Source organism: Bufo gargarizans, chromosome 5 (genome assembly GCF_014858855.1).
Source record: "Bufo gargarizans isolate SCDJY-AF-19 chromosome 5, ASM1485885v1, whole genome shotgun sequence".
Taxonomy (NCBI): domain Eukaryota; kingdom Metazoa; phylum Chordata; class Amphibia; order Anura; family Bufonidae; genus Bufo; species Bufo gargarizans.
In genome coordinates, this window is record NC_058084.1 from 32,162,236 (window position 1) to 32,181,696 (window position 19,461).

Sequence of the window (19,461 nt, forward strand, 5' to 3'; positions counted from 1 at the left end):
AGTGTCCCTTTAAGTAATTGCTAATCACTAGCCCAGTGGTCTCACAGTGTGTTTGCATGTTTAGCTAGTTTTAGAGCCAATAGTAGCACTTGATTCCATAGATTTCATTATTCATGTTGTAATGCTGCTTCCTGATATCAGCTAGTCGTATGGCTTTTTGCACCTAGACTTTTTTCTTGACTAGTTGTCAGTAAGACCCAGTGAGGAATTCTCCCATTGACCGAACCCAAAGGGAGGAGTTGATCATAACCGATTTGTAGTCCAGAATAAATACTTGTAAGACTGGCCTCATCTTGGAAACTAATGATATTCTTTGTTTCTAGAAGAGCCACTCTACTCAGCGCTCGCCAAGGGATGTCTGCACGTGGAGACTTTCTGAACTACGCTCTATCACTAATGCGCTCCCACAATGATGAACACTCAGACGTTCTCCCTGTTCTGGACGTTTGTTCCCTGAAACACGTGGCATATGTTTTCCAAGCTCTTATTTACTGGATTAAAGCAATGAACCAGCAGACAACGTTGGACACCCCACAACTGGAGCGAAAAAGGTACCTCGAGAGACAAACTACATTATGCTACTAAAATTCTAAAGTACATTTCTAACTTGCTGTGGATGCTTCTGGTTTGTAATTGGGGGATCTCTAGGGTACGTCCCACTCTGGCGTATACGTTGCAGATTTTCTTGTGTGGAAATGTGGGCAGAAAATGTATAGCTTTTCCAGGTTCCAGCAAAGTCAATGAGCAAATCTCATCCAGAATCTGTGTGGAAATGGGCATGGTGTAGATAAAAAAAAAAAAAAGTCTGTCCCCTACGACACTAAGCTAAAAACTGATATGCTCTCTCCAGGCTGGAGGGGGTATAGCCGGCAGAGGAGGAGCTAACCGTTTTCAGCCTAGTGTCGCCTCCTAGTGGCAGCAAACGGCTATACCCACGGTCCTGTGTCCCTCAATGATACGAGTGAGAAATTAAATCTACAGCTAGTCAGGTTATAAAAATAATATATAAAAAAATGAGATTTTTGTGGACTCACCTGTAAAATCTTTCTCACTGAGTTTTCGCTGGGGGACTGGATCGTCGCCTCCTAGTGGCAGCAGCAAGCTATACCCACTTTCCTGTGTCCCCAAATGATAACGAGCGAGAAAGGAGGTACCAATGTCGTTAACAAGAAAATTTATTTTGGTACTTTACCTTAGGCCTCATTCACACAAGCGGATTAGGTCCGGATGCGTTCAGTGAAACTCGCACCATTTTGCAAGCAAGTTCAGTCAGTTTTGTCTGCGATTGCGTTCAGTCTTTTCCGCACGAGTGCAATGCGTTTTGATGAGTTTTTCATGCATGTGATAAACTGAAGGTTTACAAACAACATCTCTTAGCAAACAGTGAAAAGCGCATTGCATCCGCACTGGCTTGCGGATGCGATGCGTTTTTCACTGAAGCACCATTCACTTCTATGGGGCCAGGGATGTGTGAAAAATGCAGAATATAGAACATGCTACGTTTTTCACGCAACGCAAAACTGATGCGTGAGAAAAAAACGCTCATGTTACACAGACCCATTAAAATGAATGGGTCAGGATTCAGTGTGGGTGCTATGCGTTCGAGTTGCGCATTTCACCCGCGTGGGAAAACTCGCTCGTGTGAAAGGGGCCTTCAAAGGCCTTTCTCATTCATTGCATTGGGGGACACTGGTCTCACCCTTGTAGTTTTGTTTCCTATCCCTGGGCTGTTTTTGGTTTTCTTCCAGCTTCAGGACATGTTTGCTTTCTGGTTGTATTTGGTTTGTGTCTCTCCTGCTGTGGACACCAACTGGTTAGCATAGTTTCTATGGAGAGGGTATAGCCCACCTGAGTGGAGCCAACACCCATAGTGGCAGTGGGGCATACACCCGCAGTGCTGTGTCCCCCAATGCATTTAACCAAACTGTGATTTTACCATGAGTGGAAAAATCTAATTATATGCAGTCACTTGGGAGCTAGTCATGGGTTTGTGAGTTTGTCAAGTTATGTTGTGGATTTTTCTTGTAAAATCTCTTATATTTTACCTTTTTGTCTTTCTAGGACAAGAGAACTGATGGAACTTGGACTGGACAATGAAGACTCGGAGCATGAAAATGATGACGACACCAATCAGAGTTAGTGTAGATTACACTTTGTTTTCATGTCTTTCAATTTCTATCAGTTTTGGCCTTTTTATGTATTAGGGTTTTGATGAACCCTGCATGATCCCAGTGTCATGCTTATTTGCACTGTAAATATTGGATGCACCACGGATAATGCTGAATATATTCAACTCAGTGGATATGTTAATTACTGTGTGAAAGTCAACAGAAAGTCATACCATCCGTGAAATGAACTAATCTTAATGCAATTCCATCTTTAGTGTTTCAGAACGAGCGATAACCTAACACACCATGCGGCCATAGCAGTAACAAATTACAGTAGAGATTACTAACCGCGCTGACTTTGCCGTATGTTTCCTTCCCATTCCACCATTTGATTGTCCATAATGAAGTTTGTATGTTTTAGGTTCCACATTGAATGACAAGGATGATGACACTTTGCCTGCAGAAATTGGCCAGAATCACCCATTTTTCCGCCGTTCTGATTCAATGACGTTCCTTGGCTGCATTCCACCAAATCCTTTTGAGGTTCCCCTTGCAGAAGCTATTCCTCTAGCTGACCAGCCACATCTCTTACAGGTAATGTGCATACGGAGAAAGGACACTTCAGATGCTATGTAAATGTAGCCTGCAAGTATATTCATTTTATGTTTTTTTTAGTGATGTGCTTATGTAAGGTAACCTTATGGTGCCATGCATATACCTTTTTGTACCTGACTAGACTGAACAGAACTGATGTGGTTTAATGTTTCTCGCATGTTACCTTGCAGGAAAACCAGCATAAAATAACACATGTAAATCATGTAGTCACTGTGTCCTGTATCTCTTCGATTTGGTCACAGTTGAGGGAAGTTGTAGCCTTCGGCCTTCTCTAGTTAGACATAAGCCATTGGCACGCGTCTAATTTGTGTTTGAAGTCTTGATGCTATATAGTTAATTTATGTTGCTCTTTGATATTACTTTAATGCATCTGTGCACAAAGAGAAAATACCTTTTGTAAATCCATTGTAAATTATAAATTAACACCTAATAATCCTTAAATGCACAATGCTGTACATGTAAGTCATTTGTTTTAAGAGAATGTATGGAGCAGGCTCATGAGCTGAGCCCTCTCCATACACGGGGTTGTCTGATTTTATAATACAGCAAACACCTGACCACAATGACGGGGATCGGAGATAACAGCGATTCTGGTCATTTAACTCCTCGGATGCCAAACCTAATAAGAGCTCCCGCGGCACAGGCGCGGCGCCCAGATTGGTTGCTTGAAGCATAGCTCGACAGGCAGCCTGTAAAAATCCCTTAGTCTACGTGCACACCACCGCATGTGTGTTGCGGTCCGCAAATTGCGGGTCTAAAAAAGAAAACGGATGACCGTTCTATTTTATTTATTTTTTTTGCGGGGCTACGGAACGGACATACTGTGTGCTGTCCGCAGTTTTTGCAGACCCATTGAAATGAGTAGGTCCGCATCCTATCCGCAAAAAAAAATAAAAAATGGAAACCAACAACGTTCGTGTGCATGTAGCCTTAGATTGCACTAGTCTTCTATTGCAGCCTATGTTGCAAGCGATCAGTGGATCGGATATTCACGCCCCTTATGGCGACTGAACACTACAGTACATAATTACAGCATCTTATGGAGTGAAAAATACGTTATATATTTTCAAAGTGATAAAACAGTAAAAACGGTATAACTTTGGTATCGCTTTTGTCATACGGGTTTGCAGAATATGGTCTTGTCATTTTTAAAGCATAGTGAATGCTGTAAAATCCCTCCCTCACCCCCTCAGAAAATAAAAACCATGACGGAATTATGGTTTTTTCAGTTTTACCCCACAAAGAATTTTTTTCCACTACAAGATATGGTGGATTAAATGGTGCCATTAAAAAAATACAACTTGTCTTGCAAAAAAAAGGCCCTCCTATGGCTATGTGAACAGGAAATGAAGACAGCTATGGCTCTTGGAAGGCATGCAGGAAAAGAGAAAAACACAAGAACAGAACTTGGCCCAGTCCTTAAAGAGTTAATATCCCAGATTTAATGGCGACTATTTTTATTTTTAGCCCAACGCACGGAAAGAAGACTTGTTTGGCCGCCCAAGTCAAGGTCTCTACTCCTCTTCAGCTAATAGTGGAAAATGCTTGATAGAAGTGACAGTAGACAGAAACTGCCTGGAGGTAAGAGAACAGGCGCCTGCCATCACTGCACATCCAGCATTCATCTCCGCAAACGTGCTCTGCTTTATGTACTATAAACCAAGCTCACTTTAAATATTTTAAGATTTTTCCTGATCATCTCACCCTCTGAAGACTACTTTTAAGAGGAGAAAACCTCCTAATATAATGGTAGCAGTTCTCAAAGTTAAATTTACAGGTCTGGGGCGATTTTCATGTGATAAAATATATAATTAGCACTTAGTCCTTTCCTGTTCCTAGTGCCCTCTCCCTGGTTCTCATCTTCAATTTCTGGCTTCGTTCACATCTGCATTGAGGTTCCATTAAAGGGAACCTGTCACCAGGATTTTGGGTATAGAGCTGAGGACATTTGTTGCTAGATGGCCACTAGCACATCCGCAATACCCAGTCCCCATAGCTCTGTGTGCTTTTATTGTGTAAAAAAACAAAAAACGATTTGATACATATGCAAATTAACCTGAGATGAGTCCTGTCCCTGAGATGAGTCAGGGACAGGACTCGTCTCAGGGTAATTTGCATATGTATCAAATCTTTTTTTTTTTTTTTTTTACACAATAAAAGCACACAGAGCTATGGGGACTGGGTATTGCGGATGTGCTAGCGGCCATCTAGCTACCCATGTCCTCAGCTCTATACCCAAAATCCCGGTGACAGGTTCCCTTTAAGTTAGGCTCTGTCAGGGGAAAAAAAACCTGGACAAAATAACCCAGAATGCTGCGATACTCAGTTAAATGCTAGACACCCTGACAGACCCCGTTATAGTCAGTGGGGTCTATTGGGTGCCTTTAGTTTATGTGCAGCCAAAGGACAGGACAGATGTGAAAATACACGAGATTTTCCAATTTACATCATCCTTAGCTTTGTGTTTACATTATGTAACGGGCCTAATGGAATTGTCCACGTTTATTACTCATCTTGCAGGTTCTGCCAACTAAGATGTCCTATGCTGCTAACTTGAAAAATGTAATGAGTATGCAGAACCGGCAGAAGGAAACCGTAGAAGAAAATGTATCTGCAGAGGAAACGGAGAACTCAAAGCCAGGACCGTCCGCACATGATCTTGCAGCCCAGTTGAAGAGCACCTTATTGGCAGAAATTGGTCTAACTGAGAGTGAGGGTCCTCCTTTGACATCATTCAGGTAATCTTGAATTGCCATGCTACATATTCACTTGTCCATAAGTTTGGAATTTAAGTGCAGTACCTTATTTTATTAAGTGTAATGTGTGTCTGCAAATCTACTCTTGGGTGTGTTTTTTTTTTTTTTTTTTTTTTTTTTTTTTAACCTTGTTTTATGCATCTGTGTTCTCTAATACCAGGCCACAGTGCAGTTTCATGGGCATGGTGATATCGCATGATATGCTGTTGGGAAGATGGAGGCTATCCCTTGAACTTTTTGGGCGAGTGTTCATGGAAGATGTTGGAGCAGAGCCTGGTTCTGTAAGTAGACGTCCACAGATTGTGTGTTCATTTTCATTTTAAGATCCTATTGAGCTGATGTGGTATAAGCTACTTCAGTTTCATGTGACCATGTGAACACCGACACAGTAGGTGAAGCGAGAACAAGCACTGCACACAATTGGGTGCAACTTTGACATGTCAGAAAACCTCTGTATACACACATGGCCAATCATGACCCTACCCTGTACTGACCATAAGGCTTCATGCACACAACCATTGTTTTGGTCCGCATTTTTTTGCGGCTTGGATGCGGTCCTATTCACTTCAATGGCACTGCAAAAGATGCGGACAGCACTCCATGTGCTGTCCGCATTCGTTGCTCCGTATCCTGGTCCGCAAAAAATATATAACCTGTCCTATTCTTGTCTGTTTTGTGGACAAGAGTAGGCAGTTATATCAATGGCTGTCCGGGCCGTTCTGCAAATGGCGGAACGCACACGGACCCCATCCGTGTTTTGCGGATCCGCAATTTGCGGACTGCAAACCACACAACGGTCGTGTGCTATGAAAAGCATGGTCTGGACAGAGCTGGTTACTGCAGTGCTGTCACTTTTTGAAGAAACTAGAGCAGCACAGCAATATTCAGCCCTGTTCACCACACAGCGGATGAAGCTGTACCAGCACTGGAGGTACCCTGAAATAGATGAGCGTGGCGGTTCGGGGTGTTGGATCAGATATTGATGCTCTATCCTGAAGATAGGATATGAATAGTCAAATCCAGGACAACCCCATTTTAGTCTGTAAATTATTTTTTCCGAATATGCTGCTATGTGGGTGTACATGAGGAATAGCATTTTCTGGCCATGACCTGTATCTGAGGTTTGTTTTCAGCCAGTTTCCCCTTTGCAATTTTTGTCTCTAATTCTCAGTGTTTGCTGAGCTGGTGGGTGGTGACTAGCTGGTATCACGTAGCTATCGGAGGCAGCAGTATTGAAGGACATCATACAGCAGAGCTAAGCAGTTTACATCTGAATCCAGCAGTTAAGACAGTAAATCACTTACAGACCAGCAGCCCCAGTCGTTAGCAGTGTAACAAGCAATGATTGTAATAATGAGCAAATAGCAAAAAATATTTAGTGATTTCCCATAATAGAATGCCTTTTCAACATAAATGAATTGCTAAATCACTTGCAACTTGTTAATGAAAAATTATCTGCCTGTTTAGTAGGACCCATAGTGAAGCGAAAAGATGCAGGAGAGGAGCCTGATAAGAGTAGGAAGGATTTTTCTCTGATAAAATATATTACAAAGTTTCTTGATTTCGCTTCTGTTTATAAAACAAACAAAAAACTTATGGTTTAATGTGTCTTTATAGTGGTCAGGGCTCTCTTATTGACTTCAATGTTAGCTTCTTTGCTCCCTCTAGTGGAAGCCACAGGTAGCTAACATGTTATCTTTTCCATCTATCAATGCAGTGGGGTTAAAACTGTTTAGAAAAAAAATAACCAACCACTATTAAGATGTGTTGAGAAATTTTAATAGAATTTGGAAATTTCTCTTCAAATGATTCCTTGCTATCTACATGTCTGCAAGGAGAGCTAGGAAAAACCTCTGTATAATGCTTGCCTTTACCCATAGGAAGCGAAGGGATCAGTATCGCCTTTTACTGTTATCTGCAGAAATGAGCTCTTCTCATATAATTTTTTTTTCTTACCAGATTCTGACAGAGTTGGGAGGTTTTGAAGTGAAAGAGTCTAAGTTCAGAAGAGAGATGGAGAAGCTTAGAAATCAACAGTCTAGAGACTTGACACTGGAGGTATGAGCGTGTCTGTGTACGGTTATATATAATGTATATGTATGGTAAGTAATATCTGCTGTTCTATATGGGCTGTAGGTTGACAGGGATCGAGATCTCCTTATTCAGCAAACCATGAGACAGCTGAACAATCATTTTGGGAGAAGATGTGCCACAACACCAATGGCGGTCCACAGAGTGAAGGTCACCTTCAAAGATGAGCCAGGAGAAGGCAGTGGAGTTGCCCGAAGCTTCTATACCGCTGTTGCACAAGCATTTCTATCCAATGAAAAGCTGCCTAGTCTAGACTGTATCCAAAATGCCAACAAAGGAACGCATACAAGTAAGGGCATTCAATGGCTATAACTTTGTCGTTGCCTGCATGACTTTAATCTGCTGTTTGTGTCTACAGCTCCAATGTAGTCCGACTCTGCAGTGATATTGTCATCCATCTGATCCCTGCTTATTGCTAACTTTGTAAAGGTATATAAAAACTATGGGACTGATGGAAGCTAGTATGACTGCAGAATTGGACTACACGAGGTCAGTCACTATGGATGTAAAGGTGTAAGACCCCAAACTATTTTTGACTATTTGCATTTTAGACATTTTCATTTTAGATGCAAAGCAACTATAAAACCTTGTTTTTAAATATGTACATGGCCTTTATATAGTGGTTTTAATAACCTTTCTCTGACCATAAACTTCTCATCAACTTCATGATCACTGCATTCAAAGCAATAACTTTCTACCTGTAACAACTACTCCCAATATGTCACTTATTTCTAAGTCCTATGAATCTGGTTCGCGTTTGCTAACACTTATGTGTAATGTTTTTAAGGTTTAATGCAGAGGCTAAGAAATCGAGGAGAGAGAGATCGGGAAAGAGAGAGAGACATGAGGCGCAGCAGCGGATTACGAGCAGGTTCTCGTCGGGATAGAGACAGGTTTGTACTTTTGTTGTTCTGGTTAACTTAGCGCTACTATTGATTTCTATTTTTTGGGGGGCTAACATACCTTTTATTTTTAGGGATTTCAGAAGACAGCTGTCTATTGATACCAGACCGTTCAGGCCAGCCTCTGAAGGGAATCCCAGCGATGACCCTGATCCATTACCTGCTCATAGACAGGCCCTTGGAGAGAGGCTATATCCAAGAGTACAAGCCATGCAGCCGGTAAGGGTAGTTCAGATGAGAAGTGCCTCTTGTACTACTTGGATGACCCTTTTTGTGATCTAAATGGGACATTTTAAGATGTGTAAAAACTGATGGGAACGATTTCTCTGTAGGCCTTTGCAAGTAAAATTACTGGTATGCTGCTAGAGTTGTCTCCTGCACAGCTACTACTGCTGCTGGCCAGCGAGGACTCTCTGAGAGCCAGGGTGGATGAGGCTATGGAACTAATAATCGCACATGGAAGGTACAGTAGACCAGCCTGCCAAATAAGCATAGACTTAACAAAACAGACCCTTATAACAAACAGCATAATTAAATAAACTTTTATTTCTCTAGGGAAAATGGAGCAGACAGTATTCTTGACCTTGGCTTGTTAGATTCATCTGAAAAGGTGCAGGAAAACCGGAAGCGTCATGGTTCTAGCCGCAGTGTGGTTGATATGGAGCTGACGGATACAGATGATGGAGATGACAATGCGCCCTTATTTTATCAGCCTGGTAAAAGAGGCTTCTATAGCCCCAGGCCTGGCAAAAACACAGAAGCACGGTTAAACTGCTTCCGAAATATTGGCAGGTAATGGCAAATTATCAGTATTTCAGTATATATGGACAATACAATAAGATGGGCCATCCCTCATAATGCTGTGTATTATCTTTCAGGATCCTTGGCCTGTGTTTACTGCAAAACGAATTATGTCCAATCACATTAAGCAGACAGGTTATCAAAGTTCTTCTGGGAAGAAAAGTAAGTTTATTATCTTGTACGCTAGCCTGGTAAAGCAAAAAAATAAATAGTAGGTGGACATTTCTTATGTAATTTAGGCAGTTGTATTTTATTTTTTTACCTTACATGTACATCATTGGTATGTTGCTATGGATTGGGCTCAGGAGCTGAGGTCGCGCCATACACTTTGCCAGGATTGGAAATAATTCCAATCCTGGTCATTTCATCTCAGATACCCTGGGCAATAGTGACCACAGCATCTTCGTGTTTAGATGGACGGAGAGTCTCCACTTAGCACCTCTGGTGATCAGTTGCTTTGCCAGCTGGGGTCCTTCTGTATAAAGATTTTAATAGAAAAAAATATTAAAGATTAAAAGAACTCTATTATTAAAAGTAAACAATAAAAAAAATAAACCTAGTTGGTATCACTGCATCAGAAAAATTAAAATGTTTAAGAAAGAAATCCTCAGTGCCAAAAATGATCAAAAAGTGCATAATGTTTTTAAAAGTAGTAAAACAATAACTATATACATATCGCCGTCATCGTACTGACCTGCTAAATAAAGTTGACATGTCATTTTTGTGGTGTTTTTCGAGTCTTGTGGAGAAGCCTATGGGGAAAATGCATGAAAAAGCACTGTACTCGGAGCATGCTGTGGGAAGAAAAACACACTGACCCCTAAAAAATGCTCCCAAAAAACTAAATGCCTTGTATGTAATATTTCACTGTACATCTGGCCACAGGGTTTTTGGCTAAAACAACTCAAAGTAAAGTTTTCACCAAATTGCTGTGTGGAAACCAGCTTTGAAGGGAGTCTGTAATCAGGAAATTCACTGTTAATGGGGTTTTCCAGGATAATTAAATTCTCTGACTAGCTGGGCTAAAATAAATATCATTTTCTACACACCGCTTTTTCCAGTCCAGGTCTCTGTGGCGCTGGTCTGGCACTGCTGCCACTGCTTGTTTGTGAATCGTAATGGTGACGTGCTGTTATATGACACCAGACCGTTGCAGTTAGCCGCTGCCTTCAGCATTGTAATGAACGTGATGAGCCGCAGTGGTGGCATTCCTTACACCTGCACCTCATAAGATTTTGTTAATTTTAGGCTATTGCAGAGCTTTTGTGACATGTTAAGTCGTCTCCGACAACCCCTTGAAATTGCGCCCTCTCCTTCCTGATTGACAGGGCCAGGTTCCTACATAGTCATCTCTCCTGGTCCTGTTAATCAAAAAGGAGAGGGATGGGCTGGCAAAGGAAACGAGAGGAGCAAGGGTGCACAGATTGGCTTGGGCACGCCCTCAGTGCACCGAACTGCTCATTTGCATACTTTTTATGCAATAGATCAGGCAAGTTTAGCTGAGCTAGCTCCACATGGCAGATTTCCTCAGCCTTCAGTTCAGTTATACATTTGTTGTTTTTATTGCTAACCTAATCGGTGCTTTTGTTTGTGAAGGTGAACTGGCACGATTTTGCATTTTTCGATCACGTGATGTATGAAAGTTTGCGACAGCTGATCCTTGCCTCCCAGAGTACTGATGCAGATGCAGTGTTTGCCTCTATGGATCTAGCCTTTGCCATAGACCTGTGCAAAGAAGAAAGTGGCGGACAGGTACGTCTGTTCTGTGATTCCTTTGCATACTGACGCGTCAGACCTTATTTTGTGGAGCTGAATTTAACAAAAAGCTGAGTTAACACTACAACCACTGAACACAGATTGATCCTTTTTGAAGGGTTTAATCTTTATGAAATGGTGTCTTCTCTTACACATCTTATTTCTTCTCAGGTTGAACTTATTCCCAATGGTGTAAATATCCCTGTGACCCCTCAGAACGTGTATGAATATGTAAGGAAATATGCAGAGCATCGTATGCTGGTAGTTGCAGAACAGCCTCTTCACGTAAGTTGTCGTTAGTTCTGACTAGTTCTCCATTCAGATCCAAAGCTTGTAAAATGTTGCTGGTTGCATTAGAAGCAGCAATTTGTCGTCAGTCTTGGACATTTCAATTCTCAAGCTTGTTGTCTGAGCCTCTTAATAATGCGTTGTTCAGGTGTAAGAACGCCATCCAAATTATGAATTAGGGAGAACCTGTCACACTGAATAATGGTGTCTGAGCTGCAAGCAGCATGGTATAGAGCAGGAGGAGCTGAGCAATTTGATATAAAGTGTTATGGGAAAAGTTTCAGTATAACTTATTTCATTCTCATTCTGGGCTGTAAAGTCCAGGAGGCGGTCCTGTCAGTGATTGATAGCCTTCCCTCTGACTGTGTATACACAGCTGTGAATCATAGGACCGCCTCCTCATAGAGGGAAGGCTGTCAGTCACTGATGGGACCTCCTCCTCATAGAGGGAAGGCTGTCAGTCACTGATGGGACCTCCTCCTCATAGAGGGAAGGCTGTCAGTCACTGATGGGACCTCCTCCTCATAGAGGGAAGGCTGTCAATCACTGATGGGACCTCCTCCTCATAGAGGGAAGGCTGTCAGTCACTGATGGGACCTCCTCCTCATAGAGGGAAGGCTGTCAATCACTGATGGGACCTCCACCTCATAGAGGGAAGGCTGTCAATCACTGATGGGACCGCCTCCTAAACTTCACAGCAGGAATATAAATGAATAAAATACAAGTATTACTGAATCTCTTCCCATAAAACTGTATTTCACACGGCAGGCTGTTCTATGCCGGGACAGCGAAATCATTTAAACAGGTGTGACCCTACCCTTACGGCTCTTTCATGGAGCGGATGCAGTGCAGAAAATCCGCTGCGTGAAAGAGAGCCAAGCTCCGTTCCAGACAGCAGAGACACGGAGCATTAACATGATTAATAATGCTCCATGCCTCTCTGATCTTTTTACTACAAAAGCACAGTGATGTCACTGTGATTTTGTAGCAAACAGGTCACAGAGAGGCAAAAAGCATCATCAATCATGTTAATGCTCCGTGCCTCTGCTGTCCGGAACGGGGCTTGGCTGTCTCTCACACAACTGATTACCCGCACGGCATCCGCTCGTGTGAAAGAGCCCTTCGAGTGGAGTCTCTCTCATTTTACCAAATGTATGTTGCAGGCAATGAGAAAAGGACTGCTGGATGTACTGCCAAAGTCTGCCCTGGAAGATTTAACAGCAGAGGACTTCAGGCTTCTGGTTAATGGCTGTGGGGAAGTTAATGTTCAGATGCTGATCAGCTTCACATCTTTCAATGACGAATCAGGTAATGGCTGGCTACTTACCACGTTTGGCTGTAGAAAATGTACAATTGCTTTAGATTTGTAGGGTTTTCTAGAAAGTGGTTACTGGCAGGGTACACACACAAATGAATAAACTCACTTTCTCGCCCATTTTCCTTGGGGGACACAGACCTTGGGTATAGCTCAGCTCCCTAGGAGGCGTGACACTAAGTAAAACTGTTAAGCCCCTCCTCCATCAGCTATACCCTCAGCCTGGAGATAGAGGCTACCAGTTTTAGCTTAGTGTCCAAGGAGGCAAGACACTCCCTGCTACTGCAGGGCTGTTTTCTCCTTGTTATTTTTACTTTTTCTTCTAATTTTGTTATTTTATTTTTTCCTAGGGATACCAGAGACGCATTAGACCTCTCTGCTCTCCCGGGGTTGAGCTGCGCCAGTGCCAACTTATCTGCACTGCTGCCTCCCCCACAGAAGCAATAGGAGGATCTGGGCAGCAATGGCTCCCCTACATCCCGCCAGCTAGGGGGTCGCCCGCACGCCAAGCCCCTCTTCCAGCTTCCTGCCACTGCGGTGCCAGTGGCTGAAGGGGCGACCCTGCTGGAAAGGACTGAGGGTGAAGACGTCGGACGGTGAGATGGCTATTCCAGCCCATACCCCGTCCCTATCTGCAGCATCTACCCCTCTGGGTAAGGGGGGCACCCGTGGTCGCTCATTCTGAGCGCTCATCTGCAGGACAATGCAGCACAGCAGCATCCTCAGCCCCCCCACGCCGTTCCCCCCCACGCTGCTATCTTTCTCCCCCCCCCCCCCCCCTCCCCCTCATTCGGGGCTGACTCCATTTTTCTCTTCTCTCTCTCCCCCTTCCCGCCGAGAACGGGGGGCGGGGCTTAGCGGTCCCGGCAGGGGGCGGGGCTTACGCGCGCGTCATTTTGGGGGCGGAGCTACGTTCTCCTTCACAGGAGACATTTCAAGCGCTGGAGGGGGCGGAGCTTGTTCCCCGCGCTTTCTGCTGAGGTTTCCCGCGCTTCCTCACTCCTGACAGGAAGCTGGGACACGGTGGGGGACTCTAACCTCCTGTGTACATCGCTCGGCTTCTGTGGGCGCTCTCTGCTGCTCACTGCTGTTCACTGCTTCTCTGCTGCTGCTGATCTGGGCCATCTCCTGACGTTCTTCTGAGGCACTGGTAGGACAGTTAACCCTCTCCTAACCCTCCTGGTCATAGCTGCTATAACCCTTTGTGGTCTCTATATTAGAGTACAACCACACTTCAGCATGTCAGATCCCACAGGTGCCCCCAAACCCTGGTACCATGCCTGTACCGCCTGTAAGGAACTTTTTCCGCGGGGGCAATCTGAGCCGCATTGCCTTGCATGTCAGGCCCCGGTGCAGGGCCCGCTTCCCGCTGCGCCCCCCGGTGCCTCTGAACCCCCTGACTGGGCTAGGTCTCTGTCTCAGGCGGTGGAAAGCCTTACACACGTAGTGGGCCGTCTCGTGGATAGACCGCCTCTCCCGCAGGCTGCCACAATCCCTGTCGCACCCGCTGGGACTACCGTTTCTGCCGCCCCCACTGGTTCCCTGCCTCCCAGCGAATCTTCCAGGGCCCGGCATACTCAGAAACGTTCAAGGGTTGAGCGCACATCTTCTCCAGATGCTTCGCTCTCTCCGCCATGCGTGCGAGCTCAGTCAAGTCTATCCTCTCAAAGGGATACGCTTTCTGAGGGAGGACTGGCGGATTCGGACGTGGACATGGACTCAGAGCTTCCGTCCAAATTGGCGTCCGCGGTGGGGCATCTTGTCACTAGCATCCGTGATACCTTTCAGCTACACGATGACCCCCCCAGCTCTGAACAGGCCGGCGTGTCCTTTCTCCGCCCCAAACAGGCCTCCAAGGTTTTTCCCATACACGCTGATTTTTCTTCTGTGGTATCCAAGGCTTGGACTCGGCCTAACGTCCGCTTTATTACACCCAAAAAGCTGGACATTTGTTATCCCTTTCCAGCGGATTCTGTGACCACGTGGACATCCCCGCCTAAGGTTGATCCTCCCGTGGCTCGCCTGTCCAAAAGCACTACTATTCCTGTACAGGACGGATCTTCCCTCCAGTCTGTTGAGGACCGTCGTACGGAATCCCTCTCCAAGGCCATATTTACTGCCTCTGGTTCGGCCCTTAGACCGGTCTTTGCCTCCGCCTGGGTTGGCAAAGCGGTCTCTGAATGGGGTTTGCAACTGGAACGGGAGTTAGGGTCGGACGTCCCTGTTCAGGACCTCCGTTCCTTAGCCCAACTAATTGTTCAGGCCGGAAAATTCGTCTGTGAGGCCTCCCTTGATGCGGGTGCCCTCATTGCCCGTTCCTCTGCCCTGGCAGTTTCTGTCAGGAGGGAACTCTGGCTGAAGGTTTGGGTGGCGGACGCCGCTTCCAAACGCTCTTTGGCCGGCCTACCATTCACGGGTTCCCGCCTGTTCGGAACCCGTCTGGACGAACTTATATCAGAGGCCACGGGTGGGAAGAGTACTCACCTCCCCCAGTCCAGGCCAATGGGCGCCCCCCGTGGTCGCGCTGGTTCGTCCCATTTTCGGTCCTTTCGCAAGCCCACCGGGTCTAGACCCGCGGCCAGTTCTTCTTCCTCTGGCCCAGCCCAGGATAGACGCAAGAAGCCGTTTTTTCGGACGCAACCTACCTGGCGCAAGTCCCAGCCTGCACGGGCTCCCACAGGCCAGCAGCCCTCTGCCTGAAGGTGCGCCCCCACCTTCTCCTATTCAGGAACGTATGGCGGGCCCACATCTCAGACGCATGGGCGCTCGAGATTGTATCTTGCGGATACAAAATCGAATTTGCGTCCATTCCGCCAGACCGTTTCTTCCGATCCCGTCCTCCGCGAGATCCCGTACGAGTGGCCGCCTTCTTCGCGGCCATTCACTCTCTAATGGACAAGGGTGTCGTCGCCCCCGTGCCTCCGACGGAAAGGTTCAGGGGGTTCTACTCGAACCTCTTTGTGGTTCCCAAGAAGGAAGGCTCAGTGCGTCCGATCTTGGACCTAAAACGCCTGAACCGTTTTCTCCGACTGCAGAGATTCCGGATGGAGTCTCTCAGGTCCGCAGTGGCCTCCCTGGAAAGAGGGGATTTCATGGCCTCAATTGACATTCAGGATGCATACCTCCACGTTCCGGTTGCTCCATGTCATCACCGCTTCCTGCGCTTCGCGGTGGGGGACGATCACTTCCAATTCGTCGCCCTTCCCTTTGGTCTGGCGACGGCTCCTCGAGTGTTCACCAAGGTCCTGGCCCCTGTCTTGGCCCTTCTACGTTCAAGAAGTGTTTTTCTTCTCCCATACTTGGACGACATCCTGGTCAAGGCACCCTCCTTCTCTCAGACATCCCGCAGTGTGGAACTCACTCTGGAGACCCTGACGCGGTTCGGTTGGATTATCAACCACCCCAAATCTTCCCTTACCCCCTCCAGACGGCTGATCTTCCTGGGGATGCTCCTGGATACAGAGTTGGCGGAGGTCCGCCTTCCGTCGGACAAGCGTCTGGCCCTTCGCGGGTCGGTTCGCAGTCTCCTCCGTCATCACCGCCCTTCCCTCAGATCCAGCATGCGGTTGTTGGGAAAGATGGTTGCCTGTTTCGAAGCGGTGCCGTTCGCACAATTCCGATCCCGCACCTTTCAGAGGGCAATTCTGTCGGCCTGGGACAAATCACCGAGGAGTCTGGACAGGACCTTTCTTCTGCCTCCCCTGGCTCGGGCTTCCCTCGGCTGGTGGTTGCATATCCCTCTAAGGGGGAAGTCCTTCCGTCCACTGAACTGGCTGGTGATTACCACAGATGCCAGCTTACGGGGGTGGGGGGGGGGTTTTCCCTCCCCGGTCCGTCCAGGGCGTTTGGTCTCTATCGGAGTCCAGACTTCCAATCAATATTCTGGAACTGAGGGCGATTCTTCTGTCCCTCAGACACTGGACCCATCTGCTGAGGGGCCACCCTGTTCGGATCCAATCGGACAATGCCACGGCTGTGGCATACATAAACCATCAGGGAGGCACTCGCAGCGATGCAAGAGGTGACCCTCATTCTCCTCTGGGCGGAGACGCACGTGCCGGCCTTATCTGCGATTTACATCCCGGGGGTGGACAACTGGGCGGCGGATTTCCTCAGCCGGTCCACCATCGACCCGGGAGAATGGTCCCTGCACCCAGAGGTGTTCGAAGCCCTTTGTCTTCGCTGGGGTCGCCCCGACGTGGACCTCATGGCCTCCAAATTCAACCACAAGGTCCCCCTATACCTGGCCAGGGCACGGGACCCGAAGGCATACGGCGCCGACGCGCTCGTCCTTCCGTGGCGCGAATTCTCCCTTCTGTACGTCTTTCCTCCTTTTCCCCTCCTGCCACGGGTTCTTCGGAGGATCGCGGCAGAGGGCGTCCCCGCGATTCTAATCGCCCCGGATTGGCCCCGCCGGTCTTGGTACGCCGACCTAATGTTGCTGTTGGCAGACGCACCGTGGCCACTTGCCCTCCAGGGAAGACCTTCTCTCTCAGGGACCGATCTTCCACGAGCATTTAGGCTCGCTACGTTTGACGGCGTGGCTATTGAGACCGCCGTCTTAACGCGACGGGGTTTCTCCGCGGACGTAGTCCGCACCATGATCCGGGCTCGTAAGCCCGTATCCTCTAGGATCTACTATCGGGTTTGGAGGTCCTATCTGGGGTTCTGTGAGTCCCGGAGCATCCCACCTCTCCGGTTTTCTCTTCCCACAATCCTGTCCTTCCTCCAGTCGGGTCTGGACCTGGGGCTGTGCCTCAGTTCTCTGAAGGGTCAGATTTCGGCGCTGTCTATTCTTCTCCAGCGTCCCCTGGCCCCTCTAGGGCCAATTAAGACCTTTTACAAGGGGTGGCTCACTCTGTTCCGCCGTACCGCCCTCCAGTTCCTTCCTGGGACCTGAATGTGGTGCTCTCGGCGCTCCAATCAGCCCCCTTCGAGCCTTTACGGGAGGTCTCCCTTCGCCTTCTGTCCTGCAAGGTCATCTTTCTTGTGGCCGTCACGTCTCTCCGACGGGTGTCGGAGTTAGCGGCTCTTTCTTGCTCCGAACCTTTCCTGATCTTCCACCAGGATAAGGTTGTGCTTCGGCCTGTCCCGACTTTCCTGCCAAAGGTGGTCTCCGCCTTTCACATCAATGAGGACATCGTCCTTCCGTCGCTCTGTCCCTCTCCTTCCCACCCCAGAGAACGGGAACTGCACCGTCTGGATGTGGTCAGGGCGTTGAGGATTTACTTGGAGGTCACCGGGTCCTTTCGGCGCACGGACTCCCTGTTTGTGGTTCCGGAGGGTTCGCGCAAAGGGTTGGCGGTCTCCAAGGTGGCTATTGCCCGTTTCATTAAACTGGCGGTGTCTGAGGCTTATCGAGCCAAGGGCAGACCTCCGCCTTTCGGCGTCACTGCTCATTCCACCAGAGCAGTCGGAGCTTCCTGGGCGCAGAGGCATCGGGCCTCGGCTGAACAGTTGTGCAAAGCAGCCACTTGGTCCTCTCTGCACACTTTCACAAAGTTCTATAGGGTGCATACGCATGCATCAGCGGATGCTGCTTTGGGCCGCCTGGTTTTGCAGGCAGCGGTTTCCTGATGCTCTGGTGGTGTTCCGCCTTGGGTTTGTGGTCCCTCCCTTCTTGGACTGCTCTTGAACGTCCCAAGGTCTGTGTCCCCCAAGGAAAATGGGCGAGAAAAGGAGATTTTTGTATAACTTACCAGTTAAATCTCTTTCTCGCTCTTCCTTGGGGGACACAGCACCCACCCTTCTGTGTTTGGTTACAGGGTTATGGTCTGGCGCCCCGTTGGGTTGCTGGCTGGTTGTTTCCGTTATTGGTTGTTATCCTTTCACTACTTGGACACGCAACTGGTAGCCTCTATCTCCAGGCTGAGGGTATAGCTGATGGAGGAGGGGCTTAACAGTTTTACTTAGTGTCACGCCTCCTAGGGAGCTGAGCTATACCCAAGGTCTGTGTCCCCCAAGGAAGAGCAAGAGAGATTTAACTGGTAAGTTATACAAAAATCTCCTTTTTTCATGGCCATTTTGCTTGTGTGTGATTTCCTGGCCTTCAAACAGTTTTTAACATCAGTTTCTCATCCGTTTTTAAAAAGGGATGAATTTTTTTTTTTGGGCTTTATTTTTAAAGGGATTCTGTCATCAGATTTGTGCCCTATAAGCTAAACATATGGCCATGTCGGTGCTAATCACATGAATCCTAAACTGCCCTTATTAAACCTGCTTGTGGATCTATTAGCCCAAAAAAACTGGTTTTTATAAGCTGTCACTCACCTACCTAAGGTGCCCAAGGGGTTTTCCGTTAATCCAGGATGCCCGCCTGCACCCCTCGCCGTCTGGTGCCCTGCGCCAGCTTCCTCAGCGCCGCCTCCTCAATCCACCCGTCCCTCTGCCAGATCTTGCGCACTAGGCTCAGCCTGATGCGCCGTGGACTCCTGGCAGCGGCTTCGTTGAGCGAAGTGCGCATGCGCATCAGGCCGGCGCATGCGCACTTCGCTCAATGAAGCCGCTGCCAGGAGTCCGCGGCGCATCAGGCTGAGCCTAGTGCGCAAGCGCAGGATCTGGCAGAGGGACAGGTGGATTGAGGAGGCAGCGCTGAGGTGAGGAAGGCGGCGCTGGGCACCAGACGGCGAGGGGTGCAGGCGGGCATCCTGGATTAACGCAAAACCCCTTGGGCACCTTAGGTAGGTGAGTGACAGCTTATAAAAACCTGTTTTTTGGGCTAATGGAGCCACAAGCAGGTTTAATAAGGGCAGTTTAGGATTCATGTTATTAGCACCGACATGGCCATATGTTTAGCTTATAGGGCACAAATCTGATGACAGAATCCCTTT

The 19,461-nt window shown here is 47.4% G+C and overlaps 1 protein-coding gene across 8 annotated transcripts in view; it reads left to right on the plus strand.

Annotated features, from left to right (window-relative positions):
- The window catches only part of UBR5 (ubiquitin protein ligase E3 component n-recognin 5), an 83,655-nt gene that overhangs the window by 61,274 nt on the left and 2,920 nt on the right, over positions 1–19,461 (plus strand). For all 8 annotated transcript variants that reach the window (XM_044295848.1, XM_044295852.1, XM_044295856.1 and 5 more), the window contains 16 exons: positions 324–551; positions 2,062–2,135; positions 2,530–2,702; positions 4,191–4,304; positions 5,244–5,461; positions 5,640–5,760; positions 7,439–7,537; positions 7,616–7,859; positions 8,358–8,463; positions 8,547–8,691; positions 8,805–8,935; positions 9,028–9,264; positions 9,351–9,435; positions 10,870–11,025; positions 11,200–11,313; positions 12,480–12,624. In XM_044295848.1, coding sequence (XP_044151783.1) covers positions 324–551; positions 2,062–2,135; positions 2,530–2,702; positions 4,191–4,304; positions 5,244–5,461; positions 5,640–5,760; positions 7,439–7,537; positions 7,616–7,859; positions 8,358–8,463; positions 8,547–8,691; positions 8,805–8,935; positions 9,028–9,264; positions 9,351–9,435; positions 10,870–11,025; positions 11,200–11,313; positions 12,480–12,624 — 2,390 coding nt within the window. The remainder of the gene's footprint in view (positions 1–323; positions 552–2,061; positions 2,136–2,529; positions 2,703–4,190; positions 4,305–5,243; positions 5,462–5,639; positions 5,761–7,438; positions 7,538–7,615; positions 7,860–8,357; positions 8,464–8,546; positions 8,692–8,804; positions 8,936–9,027; positions 9,265–9,350; positions 9,436–10,869; positions 11,026–11,199; positions 11,314–12,479; positions 12,625–19,461) is intronic.